At 33.0% G+C, this 24,036-nt stretch overlaps 3 protein-coding genes across 5 annotated transcripts; 2 read left to right on the forward strand and 1 right to left on the reverse strand.

Annotated features, from left to right (window-relative positions):
* Positions 1-515: 515 nt before the first annotated feature.
* LOC120775426 (transmembrane protein 198) lies at positions 516-11,783 on the forward strand. Of its 3 annotated transcripts, none has more exons than XM_040105610.1 (7): positions 516-700; positions 2,075-2,913; positions 8,105-8,207; positions 9,531-9,793; positions 9,859-10,023; positions 10,135-10,434; positions 10,494-11,783. In XM_040105610.1, the coding sequence occupies exons 2-7, from the start codon at positions 2,815-2,817 to the stop codon at positions 10,671-10,673; spliced, it is 1,110 nt and encodes a 369-aa protein (XP_039961544.1). In that variant the 5' UTR covers positions 516-700; positions 2,075-2,814; the 3' UTR covers positions 10,674-11,783. The 3 variants fall into 3 exon arrangements, 2 of the variants coding, with proteins under 2 accessions (XP_039961544.1, XP_039961543.1); XR_005705330.1 differs by lacking the exon at positions 516-700 and having other exon boundaries at positions 2,815-2,913; positions 10,494-10,971; positions 11,029-11,783; XM_040105609.1 differs by lacking the exon at positions 516-700 and having other exon boundaries at positions 1,738-2,913.
* Positions 11,784-17,720: 5,937 nt separating this feature from the next.
* On the reverse strand, positions 17,721-20,451 carry LOC120775639 (caspase-8). Its single transcript, XM_040105894.1, has 7 exons — positions 20,256-20,451; positions 19,983-20,045; positions 19,149-19,904; positions 18,875-19,085; positions 18,666-18,799; positions 18,435-18,586; positions 17,721-18,224 (listed from the first exon to the last, which is right to left on the reverse strand). The coding sequence occupies exons 1-7, from the start codon at positions 20,358-20,360 to the stop codon at positions 18,074-18,076; spliced, it is 1,572 nt and encodes a 523-aa protein (XP_039961828.1). The 5' UTR covers positions 20,361-20,451; the 3' UTR covers positions 17,721-18,073.
* Positions 20,452-20,793: 342 nt separating this feature from the next.
* On the forward strand, positions 20,794-23,049 carry LOC120775044 (zinc finger protein 239-like). Its single transcript, XM_040105020.1, has 5 exons — positions 20,794-21,060; positions 21,117-21,931; positions 21,995-22,287; positions 22,351-22,550; positions 22,611-23,049. Exons 1-5 carry the CDS (start codon positions 20,884-20,886, stop codon positions 22,896-22,898), a joined length of 1,773 nt encoding a protein of 590 aa, XP_039960954.1. The 5' UTR covers positions 20,794-20,883; the 3' UTR covers positions 22,899-23,049.
* Positions 23,050-24,036: the final 987 nt, after the last annotated feature.

The following is a 24,036-nucleotide window of genomic DNA, read 5'->3' on the forward strand; positions in this document are numbered from 1 at the left end:
TATATATACATATGTATGTACATATATAGCCGGAATAAAAAAAGCATGCGACCGAAATTGAATGATTCAAATATTTGACAAATAAAAATATTGAAAAACAAAACAAACAAAAATTGAAAAAAAATTGTATGGAAAAATGTTACTTTTTGGTCATTTTCCAATTTCCCTTAACATTTAGGAGAATGAAAAATAGATGTCCGATTCTGCACCCTAGCCGATATGCAGGCTAAGATTCACGAAAATCGGTCGAGCGGTTTCAGAGGAGTTCAATAACGTACACCGTGACACGAGAATTTTATATATGTATGTATTCGATTTTAGGTTAAATTTCTCTTAAAATATAGCTGTTAAGCTATAACAGTTATTTGGACAGCTTCCGAAAATTGAATTGGAGCAGAAATCGTAACAACAGTAATAACGGCAAAAAGTCATAAAAAGAGCTTAAAGCACTGGCAAATAAAAGCTTTACTAAAACACTCGCTTGTGTCAGGCAAGTCGCCAACGAAGGAAATGTTGCTAACCAGAGCCGAATAATGCTCATTTACTGCACTTACTACACAACTGTTTTGCCTATCAACGAGGAGTAGCCAAAGGACCTTCGTGCTTGGCACAACGCAGCAACGGATTCGTGCGGTACTTTTGTGGATTTCACATAAAATTGGCGTGTGTGGGGTGAATGGCGCAGCAAAGATGCAGAATTGTGAGGAAAATATTAGTTTTTAGTGAAATTGGTGATTAAGAAATTAAGAATGTTATTGAAAAGTTTATAAAGTAGAGTACTCGTACAGATTGCGCAAATTTCAACGCAAAAAAATGAAAATTTTGAGGAAATTTTAGATAAAGCAAATTTTGCACAAAGCAGCAGCTCAACAGCGTAGTGGTGGAAAGCGAAAGCTGTGAGAGGTGGAGCAAGTAGAGTTGCACAAATCTTAGTTAGAGAATGAGCGAATGGTCGATAGTGGCACAAATGAGAGAATGTTTTGGATTTTGATTTTTGTAAACAAATTATGAACCGATTTTAAAAATACTGTTGTGAAAAAGTTATTAAAAGAAAAATTAAAAATAAATAAATAATTTTTTTTTCATTTATGTACATAAATAAAATGAGAAAATAAACAAAAAATTTAAATAAAAAATTAAATAAATAAACTTATAGTTTTTTGTAAAGAAACTGTGTCCGAATTTTAAAATTAGTGTTGTGAAAAAAATAATAAGTATTTAAAAAATAATATTAAATAAATACAACTAAATAAAAAATAAATTATAAAATATATAATTAAAATGCTTAATAAATAAAACATGATTTGTTACACTTATTTGATAATTTTTTAAAGCCAAATATTAAAAAAAAAAGTAAAATGCATCAAAGGGAAAGTAATCAAAGTGTAGTTAAAAAAAAAGAAAACAAAGATTTGCCTGCAGTATAATTTCAAAACAAAAAATTAAAACAAGATTTAATGAATTTAATAGAAAAATATTTTTTTAAATAAAAAAAGTTTGTTAAATAAAAGAATATTAATTAAATAAAAAAAAACATTTTTTTAATTTAATTTTTTTAATTAAATACAATTTTTTTTAATGTTGAAAAAAAAAATATTTTAAGAAAATCAAAAAAAAAATCGCATAATTGAAGAAAGCTGGATATTAAAACAATTTGAAAAAAAAATCAAAAATATATTACAGAACTTTAATGTGTTTAAAAAACTGAACTCACAAATGACGAAAGCGTAAGCAAATAAATATTTTAAACAAATTCACATACTATGCTTCCGAGACTGTAATCGACAGGGCTTCAGAAAGCAAAACAGCGCTTACCGCTAACATGATACAAAAACACAGTGTGAGGTGTGTTTACAAAACCAATATACATACAGACAAAGAGCACAACAACGTCCAACAGTTATAAAGGAATTTATACGCCAAACAGTCAGCCGCCCAACCATTGATAGCGGCGCGCTTTGCCGCTAGTTTTACTTCTCGGCTTTCTCATATGGACATTCTCATTTGTTCGCTCCTTTTGTCACACGCTATAATACGATTCCTTTTTCACATTCGTTCAATTTTCGTTGTTTAGGGTGGAAAATGTGCCACTGACCGTACCACAACAATTCCGAATTGTCCCTGCAACTGACGAGTAATCGCTAGCGTTCATGTAAAGTGGCGAACAAACGCTCGCAGTCGCAAAAGGTTATTACACGGGCAGGAAGTGTGTGTGTGAGAAAAACAACCAAAAATGTAAATGTAAATGAAAAGTGAAAATGACAAAATTATGTGTGTGGAAAATTTGTTAACAAAAAGCAATTACAAATAAATAATAACTACGAAATTGCTGCTAACGTGCGTTTTGATACTTAATTCCTGAGCGCATGGAAACAATTTCACTTTCCTTCGAGTTTTTAGTTTTTTCACGCTGTAAAGCCTGTGTGTAGGTTATAGAATTATGACAGTTCGCAAATTTGCGTTAAACAAGTGAAGAATGTTGGGCCAGCAAAAGAGAGTAATGGCGTGTTTACCACGGCTCACCAACTGCCAATAGCTGGACGAGCGAAGAATTGATCATACAAATATTGGAGATTTTGTAAATATTAACTGCGTGCAGCGTTTGGGCGTACATCATCATATTTTTCTTCACTCAAACACGCGAGAATACGCCCAGTTCAAACGAGCCGCTGTTGCGGGCGCTGCTGCTGTCACTGCAGCATCTCTTTAGTTGGCTGAAAGCAGGCCAATTGCTTTGGCAAACAGCAAACGGCAAACAAAACAACAACAACAGCAAAAACAACAACAAACAGTGTTTTCCAGTGTGCAGAGAAAATGCATTCCGTGAACGTGTACGAAAGTGAGGATGAGCGACGCCATGGCCATGATGACACACGCGAACTGCAGAACTTGGATTGGCCCTTCTTGATTAAGGTGAGTGTTTGTATACGCTTATACAAAAATACAAATCTATGTATATACAAGTACATACATACATATATACTTGTATGTATATATATATGCGTTGCATATGTAATAGGGCGCCAACGAGCTAACGAACGAACGCGATTAGGCCATGACCTGGCCACCACTGCAGTGGAGCAGCGCTTGTGTGCATTCACTTATGGTTTGCACGCTTACTTGAATGTTGTGAAAAGTTCTTTGCTATCAGCTATGACACAGCAAACGGAAATGCGGATGTGCGGGAAGAAAGTGGGGGGAAAAATACGCTGACAGTGTTGATTGAAAGGATTAGAAACTCTATAAGCCTGACAAAGTCGGTTGACTTATTAACTATGGAGGAAAAAACGACGTTGTCGGGTTCTTTTTGTTTGTGCGAATGTCAACTAAAAGCAGTGAAAAACAGGGCTGACAGTATTGAGCGAAATGGAAATTACATCGCAAATAACCTAACCACTGAAATTCATGTCCTTGAATGTATGACAAATATTGAAGGGTGTAAAAAAGAACAAAAAAAAGCAATAAAACAAAAAAAAAAAAACAATGTATACAGTTTGTATAGCAGCTATACTACTACTGCTATGCTATAGAGGACGGACCTGAGCAATTTGTTCGAAGATTGTAGCGTGTATTGAACAATAATCCATGTAAAATTTCGTGAAGAAAAGTTTTTCAAACAAGGACTGAATGTTTTGATCGATCAATTTGTATGGCAGCTACAGGGTTTGTCCGGAAAGTAATAAGATTGAGTCGATTTAAAAAAATTTATTGAACCAATTCTTTAAAAACTTTCAAAATAGGCCCCTTCTGCGACGATGCAGCGCTGCCAGCGCGATTTCCAAGCATTGAAGGCGTAACGGAAGGCATTCTCCTGTATAGCCTTGAGAGCCGAGGTGCATGCTGCTTGGATGCCGTTGTCGTCTCAAAATGCTTGCCTTTCATCGCCCTTTTCAGGCAAGTAACCAAAAAAAGTCCAGGTGGGCCACATCTGGGCTGTAAACAAGAAAGGCGCTGTAAGCCGGGGCGTTGTCGTGGTGCAACTTCTAATCGGCTGCCATCTTCGCGTAGACGCCATGCACACTACTGCCGCATGTTCAAGTGCTGCGTCAAAATGTCATGAACCACAGATTTTGTTTCGACGGTCTGAGTGCGCACAAGAGTCACATTGTCGGTGTTTGTCGAAGTCGCAAGTCTCCCGGCACGGTCTTCATCATCGATCCCGGCCCTCCAAAAAGTCCTGGTGCCACCGAAACACACCACTTCTTGCTAAAGTAACATCTGGGTAAGCCTGCTTGATCATATTAAACGTCTCTGTCGCACATTTACCGAGTTTAACAGAATATAATCGTGTACCTTTGCTCTAACGAACGCTGCTTTTTCGGTTTGCACCATTCACAGAAACCCGTCGCACGCAAATGCTTGTCCTTACTCTCCAGGTGCTCGGAGACAACTGACCAGCTGCTCGTTTGTTAGCTAGGAACGCCTTCTACCGAATTCAGTCGGTGCGCGCATGCTCCGAAGTACAGTCCCGGCGGAAGAAAATCAGTCCTATTACTTTCCGGGCAAACTATGTAGACCTCATTGACATGGAAAATTTATTTGGTATAGTATCCTGCTGGCAATAGACGGTAAGCTATTTACTTTTGGGTGACAGACAAGACCGCAGTATCGAAATGACTACAATTTAAATTTGGCCCAAAACTAACACGCTGGTATGAATCAATAGATCACGAAGTATTCGGTTCTGTTAAGAACCCCTGGCTTTATATAACTTAATGGTAAAGAATCTATATAGAACCCACGAATCGCAAGTTACTTTTAAAGCAAATAGTTCAGCGAGGACCTAAATGAGATCTGAGCTTAATCGGATTTGCATACAGACAGTCTGTTTAACCCCAACTAAAACTTATGATTGAAATTCTGCTGATCTAACGAAAGTAATATATTCCTTTGCTTCTAATAGATTATTATTTGTTTCTGCTAACCGCGCGCTATTAAAATTAGACTCCCGATAGAATCGAGCGACGAAGCCGAGTACGATAAGAGTATGAACTCCGCACAGCAAATGTTAGGGCTCAATTCCAGCCGAGTCGTAGTCTAGATTATTAAGCAAACTCTGTTTTAATTACGACTGTCCTTCTACAAATTACCGAAGCACTCTTCAAAATTTCCTGAAAGTTATATATGTAATTCTGTAAGCCAGGTTAAGTGCAGTCGCATAACTTAAGTGGTGCTAAATACCCACACTCCGGATTATTATTCCCTCAGAAGAGTATTTCCGCATTGAGGTCGGACTGACGTCTGTCTAATGCAAACCGCAAGGACTTTTTACTTGCTTTTGCAAAGGCCCGAAGCCGTAAAAGCCACAAAAGTGCGAAAAATACAGATAAGCAGGGTCTAGAAGAAAAATGGTGGGCAAAATAAGTTGCGCGCACAAAGCAAAGGTAAATTTGGTCAAAATTGTCATGAACTGTGAAAGTGATAAACGAGCCACAGAATTGGGCGCACTGGTAGGTTTTCACTTCATTACACCGCCTGGCTTCTTCAAAACATTTTGCATTTTTTGCACATTGTTTGCTTTGTGCTAGTTTTTTATGCTTTCTTACTACTAGTGCTATTGTGTTTGCTAAATATGCTGAAAAGTGAATTTACTTGCCGAAAAATTCATGTCACACACACATGCACGCATACATTTGCATGGCGTACAAAGCGCAATGCTTGAAATTACCGAATTTTTCTTCATTTTACTTTCCTGTCTTCTAAACAAGCAGTGGGTGCTTTGCAGCCGCAGGAGGTTATCAATTCCATGCAAAATGAGGCCTATGCGTAAAACGATATACCTATGTATATGCAATTCCCAAAATAACGGTTTCTGATAGTATTGAAGCCTTTTATATGGCTTAGCGCCTAAAAGTAGACTATATTTTAATTCAATTTGTGTATCAGGTATTAAATACTGATAGATGAAAATATAAAAAACTCTGCAACAACGGAAACCTTCCAAATATATTTCTGACGTGAAAAAGTTGTATATAATAATGCGTTTGATATTTTCAGTTGTTTTTAATTAGTTAATATAATAATAATAAACACGGTTATAACCATATTTTCTCTTTTTTATATTCTGAAAAGGGTATATTAAGTTTGCCACGTAGTTGTAATACTAAGAAAGAATTGTCGGATTCTCAAAAAAGTACATAAAGCTGATCAGCGTGACGAGCTGAGTCGATTTAGCCATATTTGTCTGTCTGTCTTTATATACGTGAACTATTTCCTCAGTTTTTACCAGCATTAACAGCAACAACAATGTCAGCATAGAAATCCAACGCAGAATAACTCTTGCCAACAGGTGCTACTTTGGTCTGAGTAGGCAATTGAGAAGTAAAGTCCTTTCTACACGAATAAAAACCAAACTCTATAAGTCCCTCACTATTCCCGCCCTGCTATATGGTGCAGAGGTATGGACGATTGCAACATCAGAAGAGTCGACGTTACGAGTTTTCGAGAGAAAGGTTCTTCGAAAGATTTATGATTCTTTGCGCGTTGGCCACGGCAAATATCGCGTTCGATCGAACGATGAACTGTATGAGATATACGACAACATTGACATAGTTCAGCGAATTAAAAGACAGCAGCTAGGCTGGCTGGGTCATGTCGTCAGAATGGACGAAAACACTTCAGTTCTGATTCGACGCAGTACCCGCCGTTGGAAAAAGAGGAAGACCTTCACTCCGTTGGAAAGACCAGGTGGAGAATGATTTGCCTACGCTTGGAATTTCCAATTGACGCTACGTTGCGAAAAGCGCGCTGTGTTAATTCCGCTATAATCACGTAAGCAGTGTCTATGCCAGTAAAGAAGAAAAATCCTCAGTTTTTGACAAAATTTACTCTGTGCCGACTTTTTTTAATATTTCTAGCATACATGCAGCTTTATGGAGACAGTTATGTTTTTCTCACCGACATTAGAAATACAAATTTTCGCTCATTAAACGGGAAAATGGGATGCATAAATATTCTAATTATCATTTCTACTCTTTATTTTACGATGTGAACGGATTATCCACTTCTTTACTACGGCAAGTTGCAATTTGGTCTTTAAAAGAGGCACATTTATCGAAAAAGGATAATACGGAAATAGTTGCCGACTCTCAATTCGCTTTATCTTAAATTTGACTATGACTTGTGTACAAAATTTCGTTGCTGCAATTATTACTTTTGCTTTAGCGGCGAGTATTAGTGCTCCATTTGTGCGCTGCCAACGGCGGACTTGTGTTTTAGCTGCGCTCATTGTTGATTTTTCACTTGTAAAATGTAAAAAATGCATTAACGTGTTCATTTTTGTTGTATTTGAAGCACTCCAACATATGTATTTGTTGTTTACAATGTTGGCCGTGCGCGTTGCAGCAAACCACCACGCTGAGTGTTGCCACTGGCGTTGCTTGATTGCAAAATTCGAGTGTCCTCCGCCGACCTGTTTGTAGCAGGCGGCAGCAGCAGCAACGCTTCAACTGCTCTATGACTACTGCCATAGGAATTGACCCACTTTTTGTGTGTTCTATTTACACATGTATTCATGTGTATGTGTGTGTGTGTGTAAGTGTAAGTTGTCGCCTGTTGTTGCCACCGCCGCCAATTTTCTCGTCGCCAGCAGTCATCTGCGGACTGTTATAGTATTATTGGGATTGTTGTTGTTATTTGTTTTTTTTTTTCGCTGAATGCATTCAAATGCGGTTATGACGCACTTCTTAGCGCACACACACATACATACATACATACAGTGGCTATACAAATTCATGCCACTTATGTCACCCGCCGCCCACTGCTGTCAAGCACCGTTACTTGGCAAGCGGTTTGCCAGCGTACTAAGTTGGAGCACTTTCGCCTGCGCATACAACAATTTTATTAACACCAATCTTTGTTTTTGTTTACATTTCCGACTTTTTGGTTGAGAACAGCGCGATGAAGTGGATAAGTTTGCAATTGCATTCGAGCATATTGATTTCGTGTCGTGCTGAATGATTTCAGTTTTCAATTACGAACACGTTCGGTTGGCGCCACAAATGGAATGCTCTCACACACACACATGCATATAGAAATATATTTATCACAATACTAAAATTTTAATGGTTTCCTAAATACTTTTTTATTTTTCCCATTTTTGTAGGGCATTTTGGAGAGCCCATCATGCACAACAACAACACCGGACACTGTGGCCGCGCTGCTGTGGACAATTACGGCGGTGTTTGGTATTGTTTACGCGCTGCTCGGTAAGTAATTAAGCAACTCTTCTCAGATTTCGCAAAAACAAATCCAGAAAACAAATATTTTTCAACTTGACTTTCTCAATAAAGACAAAGAAGACTGTAGACATCTATATCGGTGATTCGACTCTTATTTTTGAAATTACGCAGTGAAAGTATAACGCCAGGAGAACCCGATTCCCCAATCGATGACGTTGGAGCAGACGCTTCATTTCGCGACTATGAATAAGTTCGAATAGCAATTACCCGTCTGAAGAACAACTATTTAAACACGGCGGCGAAGAAATGATAAGGAGTATACATCAGCTTCTTTGTAGAATATGGTCGGAGCATGCCCAACGATTGGAATTTAAGTGTGTTTTCAGACAAGGCGACTCCCTTTCGTCGTCGCACTCGCGACTTGGCTCTCACGTCACTGTTGACACTCATAACTTTGAAGTCGTAGATAATTTAGATATTGTCAGTCTGGAAATCCAACGCAAAATAACTCTTGCCAACAGGTGTTACTTCGGACTGAGTAGGCAATTGAGAAGTAAAGTCCTATCTCCACGAACAAAAACCACACTCTGTAAGTCACTCATTATTCCCGTCCTGCTATATGGTGCGGATAACATCTGAAGAGTTGGCGTTACGATTTTTCGAGAGTGGCGTAGGCCACGACGAATATCGCATTCGATGGAACGATGAGTTGTATGACAAAGTTCAGCGAATTAAAAGACAGCGGCTGCGCTGGCTAGGTCATGTCGTGCGTATGGACAAAACCACTCCAGCTCTGAAAGTATTCGACGCGGTACCAGCCGGGGAAAACAGAGGAAGGGGAATACCTCCACTCGGTTGGAAAGACCAGGTGTACCAGGACCTGGGTTCGCTTGGAATCTCCAATTGGCGCCACGATGCGAAAAGAAGAAACGCCTGGCGCGCTGTTGTTAACTCGGCTATAATAATATAATAAGCGGTGTCGACGTAACAAAGAAGAATACTAGCTCTACATCGACACGGTGCAACCAATTGTGCTGGGGATTTTTAAAATATCACGTATTCTCTCTCTCCCTAAATTACCAGTTTTGAATTAAACGTAAGGATTCAAACTCTCTCATATAAAAATGACATTTACATAATGCTATTTTATAGTGACAAATAGTACAACTTTTATGCGCGAATACCATATATTGGACATTTTCTCCTAAGAGCTTCTATAAGCTTGTATATTGTAGAATATCTAAAAATCGAAAACAGTTTGGACTTACCGGATTTTTCCTCAAAACTGTTATTCTTTTTATTCTTCCATTGATTTTATGAGACCTTTCTTTATTTCCTTTCAATTCACAGGCTACCGCTGTCTGCGAGCGGTGGGTTTCTTAAGCGGTCTGATGGTCGGTGCAAACGCCATTTTCATGTTGCAGGACTTTCATGTAACGCTGCTCGGCAAACCAGCCGATTCGGCACTAGCGATCGTGGCGGGCTTATTGGGTGCCGTGATCGGTTCGACATACCCCGTAGCATCGATACTGATTAGCGCATTCGCGGGCGCACTGGTCGCTGGCGCAGCGATGGCCGTGTGTGTGGCCACAATGCCAGACAATGACTTTGGCGTGAGTATCAATGCAGAACATATGATAAAACAATAAAAACAAATACTTTTTGCAAATTATTGTAGTATCGCGAAATTTATGTGGCTATCGCGGGTGGCGCTGTTATTTGCTCGGTGCTGACGTTCTGCTGCGCCAAATATGTGACCATACTGACTTCGAGCATCGTTGGCAGCGCGATGATTATTACCGCTATCGATTTTTTCATGCACAACCTAGACACGATAAATTGGGTAAGTGTTGGCGCTAATGACCGTTACTTGCAGTAAATATTAAATTTTATTAAGTCAAACTACAAGACAAGAACTAAATTACAACAACTTCTACTGTTAAAAATATTTAAGATTTTAAATATGAAACCGAATCCGCTGCCACCGCCTTGTTACGGCGGCATTTTGATATGCTCTTGGCCGGTGGCAATCATCATCAGCATAATGGTGCAGTGCTTCATCACGGCCTGGCGTGTGGATCATCGCAAGCGCGTCTACCTGCGGCATCACCACCAAATGGCACGCTGCGGTGCCGGCGGCTTGCCGACGAATCGCATGAGCGGACGACCGCGCGAAACTCGCGAAGAGGCCAGTCAACGCAAGTACCGCTATCTGTATCAGGTGCGCACAGCGCGCGGCGACATTATTTCACAGGTTCGTAAATAAAAAATAAAATTATATTCACTTAGCAGCCACTAACCAGCTCATTGCAGAACTTCGTGTCAGCATTGCAGAAGCGCATACAACTGGGCGGCACGGAAACGCCCTCGGAACGCTCGATTAAGACGAGTTCGAACGAACGCAATACATTTCGCAGCGATCGCACACACTTCACCACCATACCCGATTCCGAAATGTGCGACAAAATCGAAATTGTGCGTGATCTAGGATAACAAACAAGCAACAGTTACATGTAAGCGGCGAATGTGCGAGGGAAACGGAAACGTATAAGAGACGCGTAGAGCTTGCTTGTGGTTATCCGAAGAATCGCGTATGTGTGCGCGTGTGCGACGATCGTTGTGCGTGTATGTATAATGGGAAATTGTTAAATTGCCAATGCAACAACTACAGCTAAGTGATAAAATGCAACGTTGCGTTTGATGGGCGTGTAAATAAAACTTGACAAAGCTTAATTTAATGAAGTGCAGGAGGGAGCGAAGGAGACGAGTGCATGCGAAGTAATGCATGAAAGTGATAAGTAAATTAAAATTTGTTGGTTTCGCGCGCTAAATTAAAGAATTTAAACAGAAAAAGGAGCGAAAATGTCCACAGTCAGCAAAGTAAAATTAAAATACTGGCCTCTAGAACACTAAATTTTGTAAATTTAACGAGCAAAAGCTGAATACATAGAAAACTTAGGAAACCAAAACTGTTTTGGTGAATTATTAAAGCATTTTGAGTAAGAAAATTCAGGTATAACACGAAAATAACAAAAATTCTACGTTAAAATGTTCAACATTATTTTCAAGTACAAGCAAATTTTAGACACTAGCTTCTAAGTTCCTCTTTAGTAAGTACTGACAAGGAAAACGTTATATGTATGTATGTATGCGCTTAGGATATGATCTAAAATTAATTGTGTTACAGGGTTTAACAGGCTTTAACTTACAAAGTACGTTCATTTTTAACCGTTTTGTTGAACTTAACTAAAGAATTAATTTAGATATTTACTAAGTTACAGAAAATAAGTTTATAAAAACAAATAAGTTAATGAAAAAAAATTATAAAAAAATTTATAAAAAATAAGTTTATAGAAAATACGTGACTAATTAGTTGCCAAACAACTAAAACTGACTAGCTATTTGATTTGTGCGTATGTGTGAAATAATTATGTATTTTCATGCGTCTATTTGCTTTTCTTTCAAATTATTATTTTCTATTTGTAAAGTACTATTTTTTATTTTCAAATTATTATTTTTTATTTTTTTGCGACATTATCGAGTTTTGTGTGAAGATTAAAAAGATCACTAGTTTTAAAAAATATCTTGTGTATAAAAAACCGGGTTGCGATTTTTTTTATTAAAAAATTTTCAAAATTCTAAAAATTTAATTCTTAATACCAAAATTAGAAATTAAAAATATAAATTTAAACTTAATTAGAATTAATTAATTTTAAAAATTTTAAATTAAAGTTAAATTTAAACTTAATTTAAGAATTTATTTTTGTCTTCGAATTTGGCATTAAAAACTTAAATTTTTAAGTTTAAATTAATTTTAATAATTAATAAATTTATAAAGTTAAAATTTAAACTAAATGAAATTGAAATGGATATTGAAACAAGCAAACATAAATATTTTTTCAAAAAGATCTTGTGCATATTAGATTAAGAGAAGTTGCGTGAAATATATTGTAAACCTTCTGTTTTTAATTCAAGTTCTTGGTTTTTATCACATCATATATTTAGTATCGCAGAAATACGCAAATTTGTGGCCATATAACCACCGAAAAGCCCCCAAAATTTAATGAGGTTCATATTATTTCAACACTGCCAAAAAATAACTGAATATTTTTTTATAAACAAGTGAAAGTAACTGGAAATTATAAAATATATACACCCAGTATAAAGTATAATAAATCATTTCTGCTTATAAATTTTAACTGAAAACAAAAAAAGTGAACTTAGCTAGATTTTTGAAATTGATAAATCAGAAAACAAAAACAAAAAATATTAAGAAATAAATATATTTTTCAAGTAATATTCAATAATTTTTTTTAATATTTTTGTTAAATTAATCTATTATTTTAAATTGATACATTGGTATATATAAAATTCAAAAAAAATATCGATAAAGTAATATTTTTTTAGTGGTATTTTAAATTATTTTTTAAACAGAAAATATAAAAAATTTCGAATAAAAAAAAATACAGAAGAATATTTTTATTTTCATATTTCTTGAAACAAATAGTTATCTACTTATTTTTGTTTAAATAAAGTAATAATATAATAGAAAATAAACAAAATATAAAATTCACGATAATTCATACTTTTCTTAATAACTAATATTTTTTAAAAATATTTTTTTAATAACTTTTTGTTTTTTCTAATAACTAATATTATCTACCAACTAATTTATTAAAACTACAAGTTAAGCGCATTAACTAGTTAAAGTCTAAACTTTTTAAAAATATTACAAAAAAACAAAATTTTTACTAAGGCGTAGCAGAATTCTTCGTATCCTACACGCTCAAAGCATGCATGACAAGCCTAAGTTAGCACGTTTCACAAAATATTCACACCAAAGGTTCACTATAAGGGGCTAAAATAATTCATAATTGTTTTAAATAATTTCTAAAAAATTATATAAATATGCTCATCTCTACGTTACCTCATTTTAATAAGAAAAAAACAAAACTACTATTTATTGTAGCACAGTTTATATCTAATTTAAATGATATTATTTTAAAATAAATTTTACATAATAATAATATGTGTATATGTACATACATATGTATGTATGTATATAATTTTAAATTGTCGCTCATAAGTGTTTATAACGCAAGCAACTTAAATCTCAACTTATTACACATTTAAAATACCAAATATTTTTGTCTAACTGTACTTGCATATTTTAAAAATATAATATCATATTATTTAAAATTAAACTAAAAAATATATCTATAATATAATTTAAAACATATATGACATAATTAAAATAAAAAAATATATGTACCATATATAATTTAAAATAAAAAATGTTTATATTTTAAACATAAATATGTATGTATGAATGTATATCTAGTATTTGTACGAGTATTATTCCCTCCTTAAGGAGGGAGTATTATATATTCCTTAAGTATTGTAGTTTGCCACACTAAGCAGATACTTCCATTAAAATAAGTATTATAAAAAACTTTTAAATTTTGTATTCCGTTATTTACCAAAAATATATTTGATTTTGATATTTTTATAATTTTTTTAAACGTTTTTGTAGTTATTTGTTTATCTATTTAATTGTAAGATTTCTTTTAAAAAATAAAATAAAAGTAAAAGAAAAGTTTTTATATTAATTTATTACTTTTTTAATATGTTATTTACAAATTTTTCCACTTTCACCTTTTATTTAAATTTCTAAACATTTTTGTGGTCATTTGTTTATATATTTAATTAATTATTGGCAAGATTTCATTAAAAAAATAAAATATAAATAAAATAAAAAAGGCTCCTATATTGGTTAATTTTTTTGTTTTATATTTTTTACAAATTTTTCTACTTTTACCTAATATTTATTAAATTTAAACGTTATTGTGGTTGTTTGTTTATCTATTTAATTAATTATTGTTGTAGTAATAAGTTTTCATTAAAAAATATAGAAAACATTTTTTTTCACTTAATTTTATTATTATTTTTTTTTTCGTTTTAAAGTCTTACAATACATATATGTATGTATATATACATACATACTTATATACATATGTATATATTTATTTTATTTCAGCGCGTTTCTTAATTATTATTATTGTTATCACAACTATTATTTTTAATTGTAAACAATTTGTTCCGCTCAATTTCATCAGATTTATTATATTTACATATGTATATATTCTATTTTTTATATTTATTTTTTACTATATTTTTTCATTAATTAAAAACAAACAAAATTATGTTTTTTATTTAATTTTGCTTTTTTAATAATTGTTTTTAATAATATTTTTCAGTTTTTTTAATCGTATTTTTTTTTATTAACTTCAAACAAACAAAAGTTTTTATTTTTTTGTTTAGGATTTTTTTTATTTACTATAAAATATTTTAATTTTTCCTAATTATTTACTTTTTTTATTATTTAATTTTAGTTTAGATTTTAGAAAAACTAAATTTAAATTTTTATTTCCTAAGTTATTATTTTTAATTATTTATATCTATTTTTGATAAAAAAAAATAATTTCTAATTTTTTACTTTAAATTAATTTTTTATTTACACATATTTACCATTACATCATTGTTTTTTATTTTCTTAAATATTTACTTTTCTATTATTTTATTTTATTTTTTTTAAGCTTTGAATAACAAAAAATAATTTTGAAAAAGAAAACTAACAAGTTGGTATAAAAGCAAAACAACAAAAAAAATACAGTCAACCTAAAAAAAATTGCATTAACTCTCTGTGATGAGTTTGCTAATAAAAAAGTCTTAAATAATTTAAGCTGTTTCTTAAATTTGACTTAGATGCGCAACGTGGTGTATGAAAAACTTCTGTATGTATTTGTATGAAATATTTGCAACTCTGTACATGTATAAAATATATTTACCAATAAAAATATTACAAATTAAAAATTTTACTTAAAAACTTAAAAAGGAATATGTGTGAAAAATATTGAACAGAAAAATAGTTTAGCTTTGACTTTTCCGCTCCAAAACATAAAAAATGTTTAACAAAAAAATAATAAGTACATAATAGCGGTAGCTAAGGAGAGGGGTGCGCGTAAAAACGGCAGTACAAAAAGAATTTGAAATAATTCAGTTGTGCGAAAAGTAAACTAGTTTTAAACAATGTGTTGGAAATAATTAAGAAGGATAAAAAAGTATTTTTAAATAAGAGTGTTGAGGAGAAAATGCAGCGATTTTTAATTAACAAATTGGACTACCGCTACTATTTCAGAAAATATTGAAACCAGTAACTGATTTTCAAAAATAAATTTTCTTTTAACTTTTAAACAAGGCTAACAAATTTTTAGTTAATTAATTTTAAATCGATTGGTAAGAGTTCTTCGATTAAGTTCAAAATAAATTATCTACTAATAATTTTATATTTTTTTCACAATAAATAATACCAACGCTTGCATAATAAATATAAATAAAATAATGTAAGTCATAAATATGTAAGCCAAATACTTGCATACATATAGTATGTACATATATGTATGTATGTACAGGGTATTAGATATGTGTATAATTAAGGCCAATGCGATTGACTCAAAAGAAAAGCATATTTTTCTAACAAATAAAAGTTATTATAATTAAAAATATATACATACATTACACAAAAAAATAAAAGTAAAATAAAATCAGCTGCGTAAGAAATTAAAAAAAGTGAAATAACATACAAACATAAAACAAATAAGAAACAAAAAAAAAATAAACAACATAAAAAATTAAAATAAAAATGAAATAAGCTCAATAAAAAATAGATAATATAAAAATAAAAAGTGAACTAAAAATAAAATACAATAAAAACACAATAAAAATAAAATATTAAAAGCTATAGAAAAAAAATAAAAGAAATCAAGAAATTACAATAATAATATACGTAATGCAAGAGTAAATATTAAATTTAAATTGTAAAACTTAATTAATTTTGTAAGACCAACTCAAATTAATAAATTTAAAGTGAAAAAAAAAAATAATAAAATTGTCGATATTAATGCGGCAATAAATACATATATACAAATAAATTAGATTGCGAAGAAAATAAAATAAAAGTTGAAAACTAAACAATTAAGCTAATATAGTAAATATAAATAATAAAAATTCAATAGATTAAAAAAAATATTTGAGAGGGTATTCTAGTCTAAAAAATAATGTCGCAATGCCCGGAACTACGGAAAAGTTGGAAAAAAATTCACGAAATGGCGACTAACTGAAAAACAACATTTTTTTGATTTTCTCGAAATTTTAATAAATAATAAAAAAATAGTTAAACTTGAAATTTATTTTGATTTGAAAAAAAAAAAAATTTGACTTTATCGAATTCAAAAAAATAGTCAAAAATTGAGATTTTTTTGATTATTTCGAATTTAAAAAAATAGTAAAAATTGAGATTTGCCCAGCCATAGACAAGTCTATCAAGAATACGCTCTAAAAAATTCAGTTAAATGGGTACTGAGAACCTGAGAAATAGTGGGTATAGTTTTGAAAAAGCGAGTTTCTAGAACAACGTGTCTAAAGTTTCAGTTCCCGACGAACCAGCATGTATGCCGGGTCAGCAAAATACCTATGTATGTACATATATGTCTGAAAATAATTTTAACTTCCAAAAATCCTCTTGTAGATATACATAGTTAGCTTTTGAAAAAAAAAATTATTTTATATATTATATATTATGTATATAAATACATATATATTTTTTTATTTCTAGACTAGAATACCGCCATAAAATAAATTCAAAGTAGAAACATAACGACATTATATAACATTACGATTAAATTACAAATGAAAAAACAGGTTTTGATGCCAAAATTCCAATTAATTATAAGTGTATAAAAAAACTAAAAACACATATTTAAATTAAAAAAAAACGAAATAATTAAAATATAAAATAAAAAATTAAAAAACATTGTTAATTACAGAAGTATAAGAAACAAAAAAAATTAAATAAATTAAAAAAAAAAAATCATATACATATGTAAGTATAAAAAGCAAACAAAAAGCAGAAAATAAAAATTTGTAGCACAAAAACAAACATATAATTAAAAATACATGCATATGTATTTATATGTTTGTAATTTGCGGTATAAATAATAGAAAAAACTATAATAGGAAAAACAGCGGATTCAAAATATAAAACAAGCTCGGTGAATATTAAAATGAATGTTTTTTTTCAAAATGAATTTGAAAAACATGAAAATATATAAAATAAAAATAAAAAAATTTAAATATTAAAATAAATAAAATTGAAAAAGTAATAATTTTTAAACACAATTAAGACAAAAAATTACATTTTTTATTTAAAGCTCATTTTAATTACCAAAACCAAAATGCCAAATTTAATTATTAATTAAGTAATTAAAGCTAAATATAAATTGTACACTTATTGCACGCATTATGTGTGCTATATAAAAAAATACTAACTCATTTAACATAAAAAATTGTAAAACTAAAATGTAACACACGCCAGTATGAATTAATACATTAATATACAAATATTAAACAGAGGAATATTTGCAACTGTATTTTATTTTGGAATTCAGGTGATTTTTTAATAACTTTTAACACAGAAGGGGGTAATATCCATATCAATTTTCTATTGTTTATTTAAACACTTGAATTGTCTTACAAATGACATCACTTATATTACATAAAACAATTCTTTTGTATATACTAAATTGTGTAGCAATTTGCTGACACATTTCATTTACGTTGTATAAATGCTTCAAATCTTTATTTATTAAAATATATTTCTATCAAAATTCATAATACATATAGCATGCATACTAAAAGTACAATTTACGTTTTTATGCTACAACTGCTACTTAATTAAAACCACTACAATAATAATTTCAAAAAATTTTACTCGCTAATTACAACTGAACATAAACTAATTGTCACATTTGCTATTAGACTTACTGGCAAGTGTGTTAGACTGCTGCTAGTAGTGATTTACGCGGCGGTAAAAAGAAAAATTTGCGTAGCGTGTAACTCGAAATGGGCATCATTATTTCGTTTTTATTCCCGCGCCGCTCGCTGACTTTGCGATTAACAGCAATTAAAATATCGACAATGTGACGGCTGTGAAACAAATTAAAAAAAATTAAAATAAAAAAAAAAAAAAATAAAAATAAAATAAATAAAAATAAAATAAATAAAAAATAAAATAAATAAAAATAAAATAAATAAAAAATAAAATAAAAAAAGAAAATAAAAATAAAAAAAAAGTTTTAAATACGAAATGATTTGCATTGTAAAAAGTCAAATTGTTTCTGTATATTGTTTCATTACCGATCGCCGAAACGCTGTACAGCATCGCAAAGTTCTTGTATAAACCAGGTACCTTCAAGCGTATGGCGCATTGCCGAATAGCCAGGCACAGTGGACATAGCTTTTACCAAGTCGCTGAAACGATGTGGCTCGACATTGGTCTTGCGGCGTTCCTTTAAAGTACATAAATGTTAAAAGAGTTACTAACTAATATAAATACATATATAATGCATAGACAACAATAATTCATACATTTATAGGTGATTCGTCCTTCTGACATGCTTGAATGATAAGTAGTTTGGGCTTGCCAACTAGCGTGTCGCCGGTCATTATATGCTCGATTTCTGATATTTCCACAGGTATGCTGTTACTGCCATACACAGAGCCTACATTGGACAAAAAATATATATAATTACTATATACGTTTGCACAGCAAAATCTTCACATTGTCAACTACTTGCCTTCGGTGCCATGCGAGAGTATGCAGACAATTAGCGAATCAAATTGAAAAGATAATTTGACCGTTTCCCGTATGCGATGCATTAGTTCAAGATGTGTAAGATCTTCGAACACCTTTGGCTTGTAACCGAAAAGTGAAAAAATGTCTTTCAAGCGATCCTTGTCCATATTCGAACCATGACGTGGTGAGAGTGATTTTTTTGGCAATAATTTCTTGAATTAAATTAATATAAATTTCCATATTTATTTACAAATATTTAAAGGCAACATTCTCACCTTCAATCCAGGATCGGGTTCTTCGTGGAAATTTAGTTGATTGATGATCAATAGTATGCCAGCGCTCTCGTGGCGCACCTGGTATCTTTCATTTATGGTTAAATCACAGCTACGCACTGAGGTAGATGCGTTTGCATCTGATTGCATGGTTGTTGTGTTTTTTTCAGCAGAATATTTGTTATTATTTCCACTGCTCGCTGTCGCATTATCCGCACTGATATGTGCGTTATTGCGCATGCGTTTAGAATCTGCGTTATTTACAATTGTTTCAAGAAGAAGTGTCTTTAATGCATCCAAATCATTAAATTTGAAAAATTCTAGCAACACATCAACATCTGCACCATTTGCAACACGATCACCCAATGTAATAATGCGCCGTGATAGCCAGTCTAATAGAAATATTTCCAAATATGCAAAATCATAAAAACGTAGATGCTCTCCTGGCCCCTTATGTTGCTCATTCACGCGTAATACCAATTGCCCCGCTTGCGCCGGTTTCAAACGTTCACATATGCGATATAATGCCTTCAGCAGTGGATGCACATGCACGCTTAGTTCGCCAATGTGTGGCAGATAGTGCTGGTGTAACTCATTCCAGTCGAAACCCAATTTCCGTAAGACCCGTCGAGCGCCTATTATAGACAAAGCTTCCACTAACTGTGCACGCCAATTACGCGGGTTAACGCTAATGTATTTGGTGAGCAAATCCGCGCCACCGCAACTGCGCCCCTTGTGCGTATTGGAGAGTATAAGTAACTAGGAATATGAATATAAATATATTTATTTATTAAATATTATTTTCTAAATATTTTTGTTGGTAATATATTGGCATACCTTTTGTAGCGCGAATTCAGCATTTGCGCGTTCATCGCCAAACAGCAAAAAGCCCAAGGACACCTGTTGAAAGATAAAAAAAAAAAAATACAAAATAAAAACCAAAGATATCATATGTATTAATTTAGTAGTTGTTTACTTGTTTATTATAAATATTTATAAAACAAATTAACATGTTTTGAAAATATATTATATATGCATACAGAATACAAATATATTTACACAGGAAATACCTTTACTATAGCGGCAACACACTGAACCAAAAGCACTTACCAATTCGTAATAGCACAAATCCTGCTCCACATATTGCAAATCCTCCACATGAATATTATTCAATTTGGAAATTAAATTCAAACCTTGGTGACGCGAAGCTGTCATTAAAATCTAGTTAAATATAAACGATAGTAAACGTAAAAATATTACAAATTAAAAAACCGAGTCCTATGACTAGTTGACCACAATTATCAAATAAAGAAATTCTGATAAGAATACTATAGAATGAAGGAAAGATATTGACATAAGAAAAATAACAGCAGAGAACGTATAATACGTTCTCTAATAACAGCTGGGCGCGAGTTGCCTGAGTTATATTTGTCAACAAATATTTTCAAAACCAATAAGCGGTAATCCGCTATTGTATGTTGATTTGTCAAACACATTGGCATAAACAATTTAAAAAATTTTCGTTTTTGAAAAATTAGTTCATCACAAGCTGCAAATTCGTTTTTCTTATTGAAAGTTCGATAATACTAAGTTTAAGTTTTATCGATAACAACAACTATGACATTTCTTTTTTAATCGACATTCGCATTCTGTGATAAAAGGGATAACAATTATTCTACACTCGTTGCTTGTGGGATTTGTTTATAAACAGTTTAGTACTAAAATAATTTTAAATGTGATGTTTCAAGAGGAGGAGGTGGTAAACAGCTGTCGAGTTTGTCGAAGTCCTAACCAGGATGGTGATTTTGAATGTCTCTACGTTGTGCAAGTAATAGAAGAAAGTGGTGTGATGCAGTCACACACATGGCAGCTTACTAATACGGGCAAGCTGTATGAAGAAATGCTTGGTGTTGAGGTGATTCTCATGCGTTTTTCTTTTATAATACTATATTAATAAATTGCATATTTTAGATTGAAGGATCAACCATGGAGATATATCCGCAGTATCTGTGTAATAGTTGTGATTTACAAATGCGACTCTTTCGTAAATTAACTATAAGAGCTCGACGTACACTGGAAGAGTTGGCGAAAATGTACACCGCCAGCGATAAAAATGATGCGTTTGTAGAAGAGAAGAATGAAAATGTGACACATGTCGATTTGGAAACGAGGAATTCCGTTATTTTAAAGGAAGAATCTGTAGAATGTGATATTTCAGCCATAGGTAATGAAAATGGTGTAATCGAGTCACTGCTAGCGGATGCAAGTACAAATATAACCGAACCAGAACAATATGTGTTTGAGAACTGTGAAGCGGTAACTTACACGCCAACTACCATGGAGGAAGTTAATTACTTACAAGAATACGCGCCTCAAGTGACGTTGCCAACGAAAGTGGACACAAATGAGGCTTTGAATGAACTATTGGCAGAAGCGACCGACAGTACTGACGTGCAGTACTACGAAGAGGAGGAAGCTGGACATGTTACGAATGTGCAATCAGCGATTGAACATGTTGATATTAAAGAAACAAGTGACGAGAAAATGGTCGAATTTACGCCTATATTTGAAGAGAACTCCATCGAAGAGCGTAATGATTTGAAACAAGAACCAGTGGAATTCTTTGATGTGCATTATTTGGAGGACACTAACAGTACTCTACCGATTAATGCATTGGAACGACCGAAAGTGTCAGGCGCATGTAATGGTGGTAATATACGCCGTGCATACGAATGTCAAGCTTGCGGTTTGGAATTTCTACGACGTACTGATTTTCTGCAGCATCGGTAAGTGCCAAACCCGCTTTTAAATGTATTATCTAAAAAAGCTAATGTTGCTACTTATTCCAGCAAAACCGTGCACCACAACAAATTTCCATGTCCCTATTGCACCAAACTCCTACATACCAACGATGCCTTGCGCGTGCACCTGCGTCTGCACAGCGGCGAACCGGCTTACAAATGTGATATCTGTCAGCGTACATTCAATCAAAAGGTGCATTACCGTTATCACATGGATCGACATAACAACGTGCGTAATTTCAAGTGTACGGAATGCGAAAAAGCATTCCTTTCCAAGCATGATTTAACGGTACATATGCGCTCGCATACCGGCGAACGACCATTTGAATGCGAGATTTGCGGTATGCTGTTGACCCACTAAACAAAAATAATAATAATTAGCAAACACTTTGTTTATCTTGCAGGCAAGGACTTTCTCATACTTCAGCATTTGAAAATGCATCGTTATTCACATACGACCAAATCCTTTGAGTGTCATGAGTGCAAACAAAAATTCATATCACCGTCGACGCTACGCATACACCTGCACACGATACACGCAGCCGAACGTCGCTTTCAGTGCGAATTTTGCGTGAAACGATTTCGGCGAAAACATCATTTAATTGTAGTTTATCCTTATAAATAGTTTATATGTCCAACAACACTTTTCGTTATCTGCTTTCAGGCGCACTACAAAGTACATCAAAAGTCCGAAGCCAATGCGAACGAATATGACGATTTAGTGGAGGAGAGTGAAGAGGATATGGAGGAGAATGACTATCAAATGGTGTCTGACGTAAACGGGCAACATTTGGCCATGCAGCAAGGTGTAAGCGAGTTCCTAGAAATCAACGAGGAAGGACATATCGATAGCATATTGGTAGTGGACGACGTGCATAGTGATGAGCAAGCCTTATATGGTACTGATTACGAGATAGGCGTGGCTGGGGAGAACGCCGATTTGACTTTCTAATGTACATACCTATATATTAAGCAAATTTTGTTGTAAAAATAGATTTTGTATTATTTTCATATAAATTAACTCACCTTGCTTAGTGACAGAAAAGCATTGAAATTCCGTTTGCTAATTTGCAAGTTTCAAAATATATATGGCAATAACAAAAGCGCTGTGAACCCTTAGTTCGATTGTATTAGAGTTTTCGCTAACGCAGGAAGAAGTTAAATTGGACGTTTGTTAATCTTCCTCTTGGATTTGCTTGCGGTCGTAATGCTATTCTTTGTTGTGATACCAGTCCAAAATATTGGCCAAATAATTTTTAGGAATGATTTTGAGTTGAGCGTCATTTACCAGATATGAATCCAGATTTTGAGACTTTCGAGACACTTTGTTGATGTTGCTGTTTTGAGTACTGCTGAGTTGAGTGGAAACTCCTTGTTAATCTTCCTCTTGGTCATTCCTGCAGTAATTTGGAGTAATGCTGCGGAGTTCTGTTTGGCCTTTCCCCGTTTAAAAATCCGGATCCTTCCCGGCAACGTAGAAACGACTATCATGGGAACGGGAAACCCGTTAAAAAATTTAAAACCTACCGATCCAAAGCGATTATATAATTAACAGCCTTCGTCGGCATAGAAAATTCGCGTATAGAATTGCAAGAAACCCTTTGTTGTTGTAGCGGAAAAATTTTGCCAAGTTGACAGTCCTTGGACGGATAAAAATCCGGGTCCGTTCTGGTTACGTAGATCCCGACTGTCGTGGGAACGGCAGAAAATCGTTAATATTGTGCGGTGCCATATCGATCATAACCTCAGACTCCTGTCGCATGTGGGAAACTTTAGTTGCAACTGCTACTATTACAATATTGTGCAAATTACGAAAGCCACACTTTATTTTTTTTTGTTAATTTGTTAATTTAAATTTTTAGAGTTTTTATTTTTTGCATTTAGATTTCTTTTTTAGTTTTTACGTGTATATATAATTTAAATATTAGATGCTACTAAATACGTTTCTCATTCAAATTTTGTAAGGAATTCATTTGCTTTTCTATTCACTTCATTAAATATGAAATTGTGTTTTTTTTTATTGATTTTTGAAGCACTTGTTTTGTAGAGATAACATAAATTTTTTTACGCTAGATGCGTTAAGCTTAGGA

The sequence above is a fragment of the Bactrocera tryoni genome, chromosome 4 (genome assembly GCF_016617805.1).
Source record: "Bactrocera tryoni isolate S06 chromosome 4, CSIRO_BtryS06_freeze2, whole genome shotgun sequence".
Classification (NCBI taxonomy): Eukaryota; Metazoa; Arthropoda; class Insecta; order Diptera; family Tephritidae; genus Bactrocera; species Bactrocera tryoni.

What these genes read in the sequence shown, in the direction of transcription:
- LOC120775044 (XM_040105020.1), top strand. Translation starts at nt 20,884, where the DNA reads ATGTTTCAAGAGGAGGAGGTGGTAAACAGCTGTCGAGTTTGTCGAAGT. An exon ending in AAGAAATGCTTGGTGTTGAG is followed by an intron (nt 21,061 to 21,116) that starts GTGATTCTCATG and finishes TGCATATTTTAG; the next exon opens with ATTGAAGGATCAACCATGGA. An exon ending in ATTTGAATGCGAGATTTGCG is followed by an intron (nt 22,288 to 22,350) that starts GTATGCTGTTGA and finishes TTTATCTTGCAG; the next exon opens with GCAAGGACTTTCTCATACTT.
- LOC120775426 (XM_040105610.1), top strand. Translation starts at nt 2,815, where the DNA reads ATGCATTCCGTGAACGTGTACGAAAGTGAGGATGAGCGACGCCATGGC. An exon ending in TATTGTTTACGCGCTGCTCG is followed by an intron (nt 8,208 to 9,530) that starts GTAAGTAATTAA and finishes TTCAATTCACAG; the next exon opens with GCTACCGCTGTCTGCGAGCG. An exon ending in GCGGCGACATTATTTCACAG is followed by an intron (nt 10,435 to 10,493) that starts GTTCGTAAATAA and finishes AGCTCATTGCAG; the next exon opens with AACTTCGTGTCAGCATTGCA.
- LOC120775639 (XM_040105894.1), bottom strand. Translation starts at nt 20,360, where the DNA reads ATGACAGCTTCGCGTCACCAAGGTTTGAATTTAATTTCCAAATTGAAT. An exon ending in ATTTGTGCTATTACGAATTG is followed by an intron (nt 20,046 to 20,255) that starts GTAAGTGCTTTT and finishes ATCTTTCAACAG; the next exon opens with GTGTCCTTGGGCTTTTTGCT. An exon ending in CTGAATTCGCGCTACAAAAG is followed by an intron (nt 19,905 to 19,982) that starts GTATGCCAATAT and finishes TCATATTCCTAG; the next exon opens with TTACTTATACTCTCCAATAC.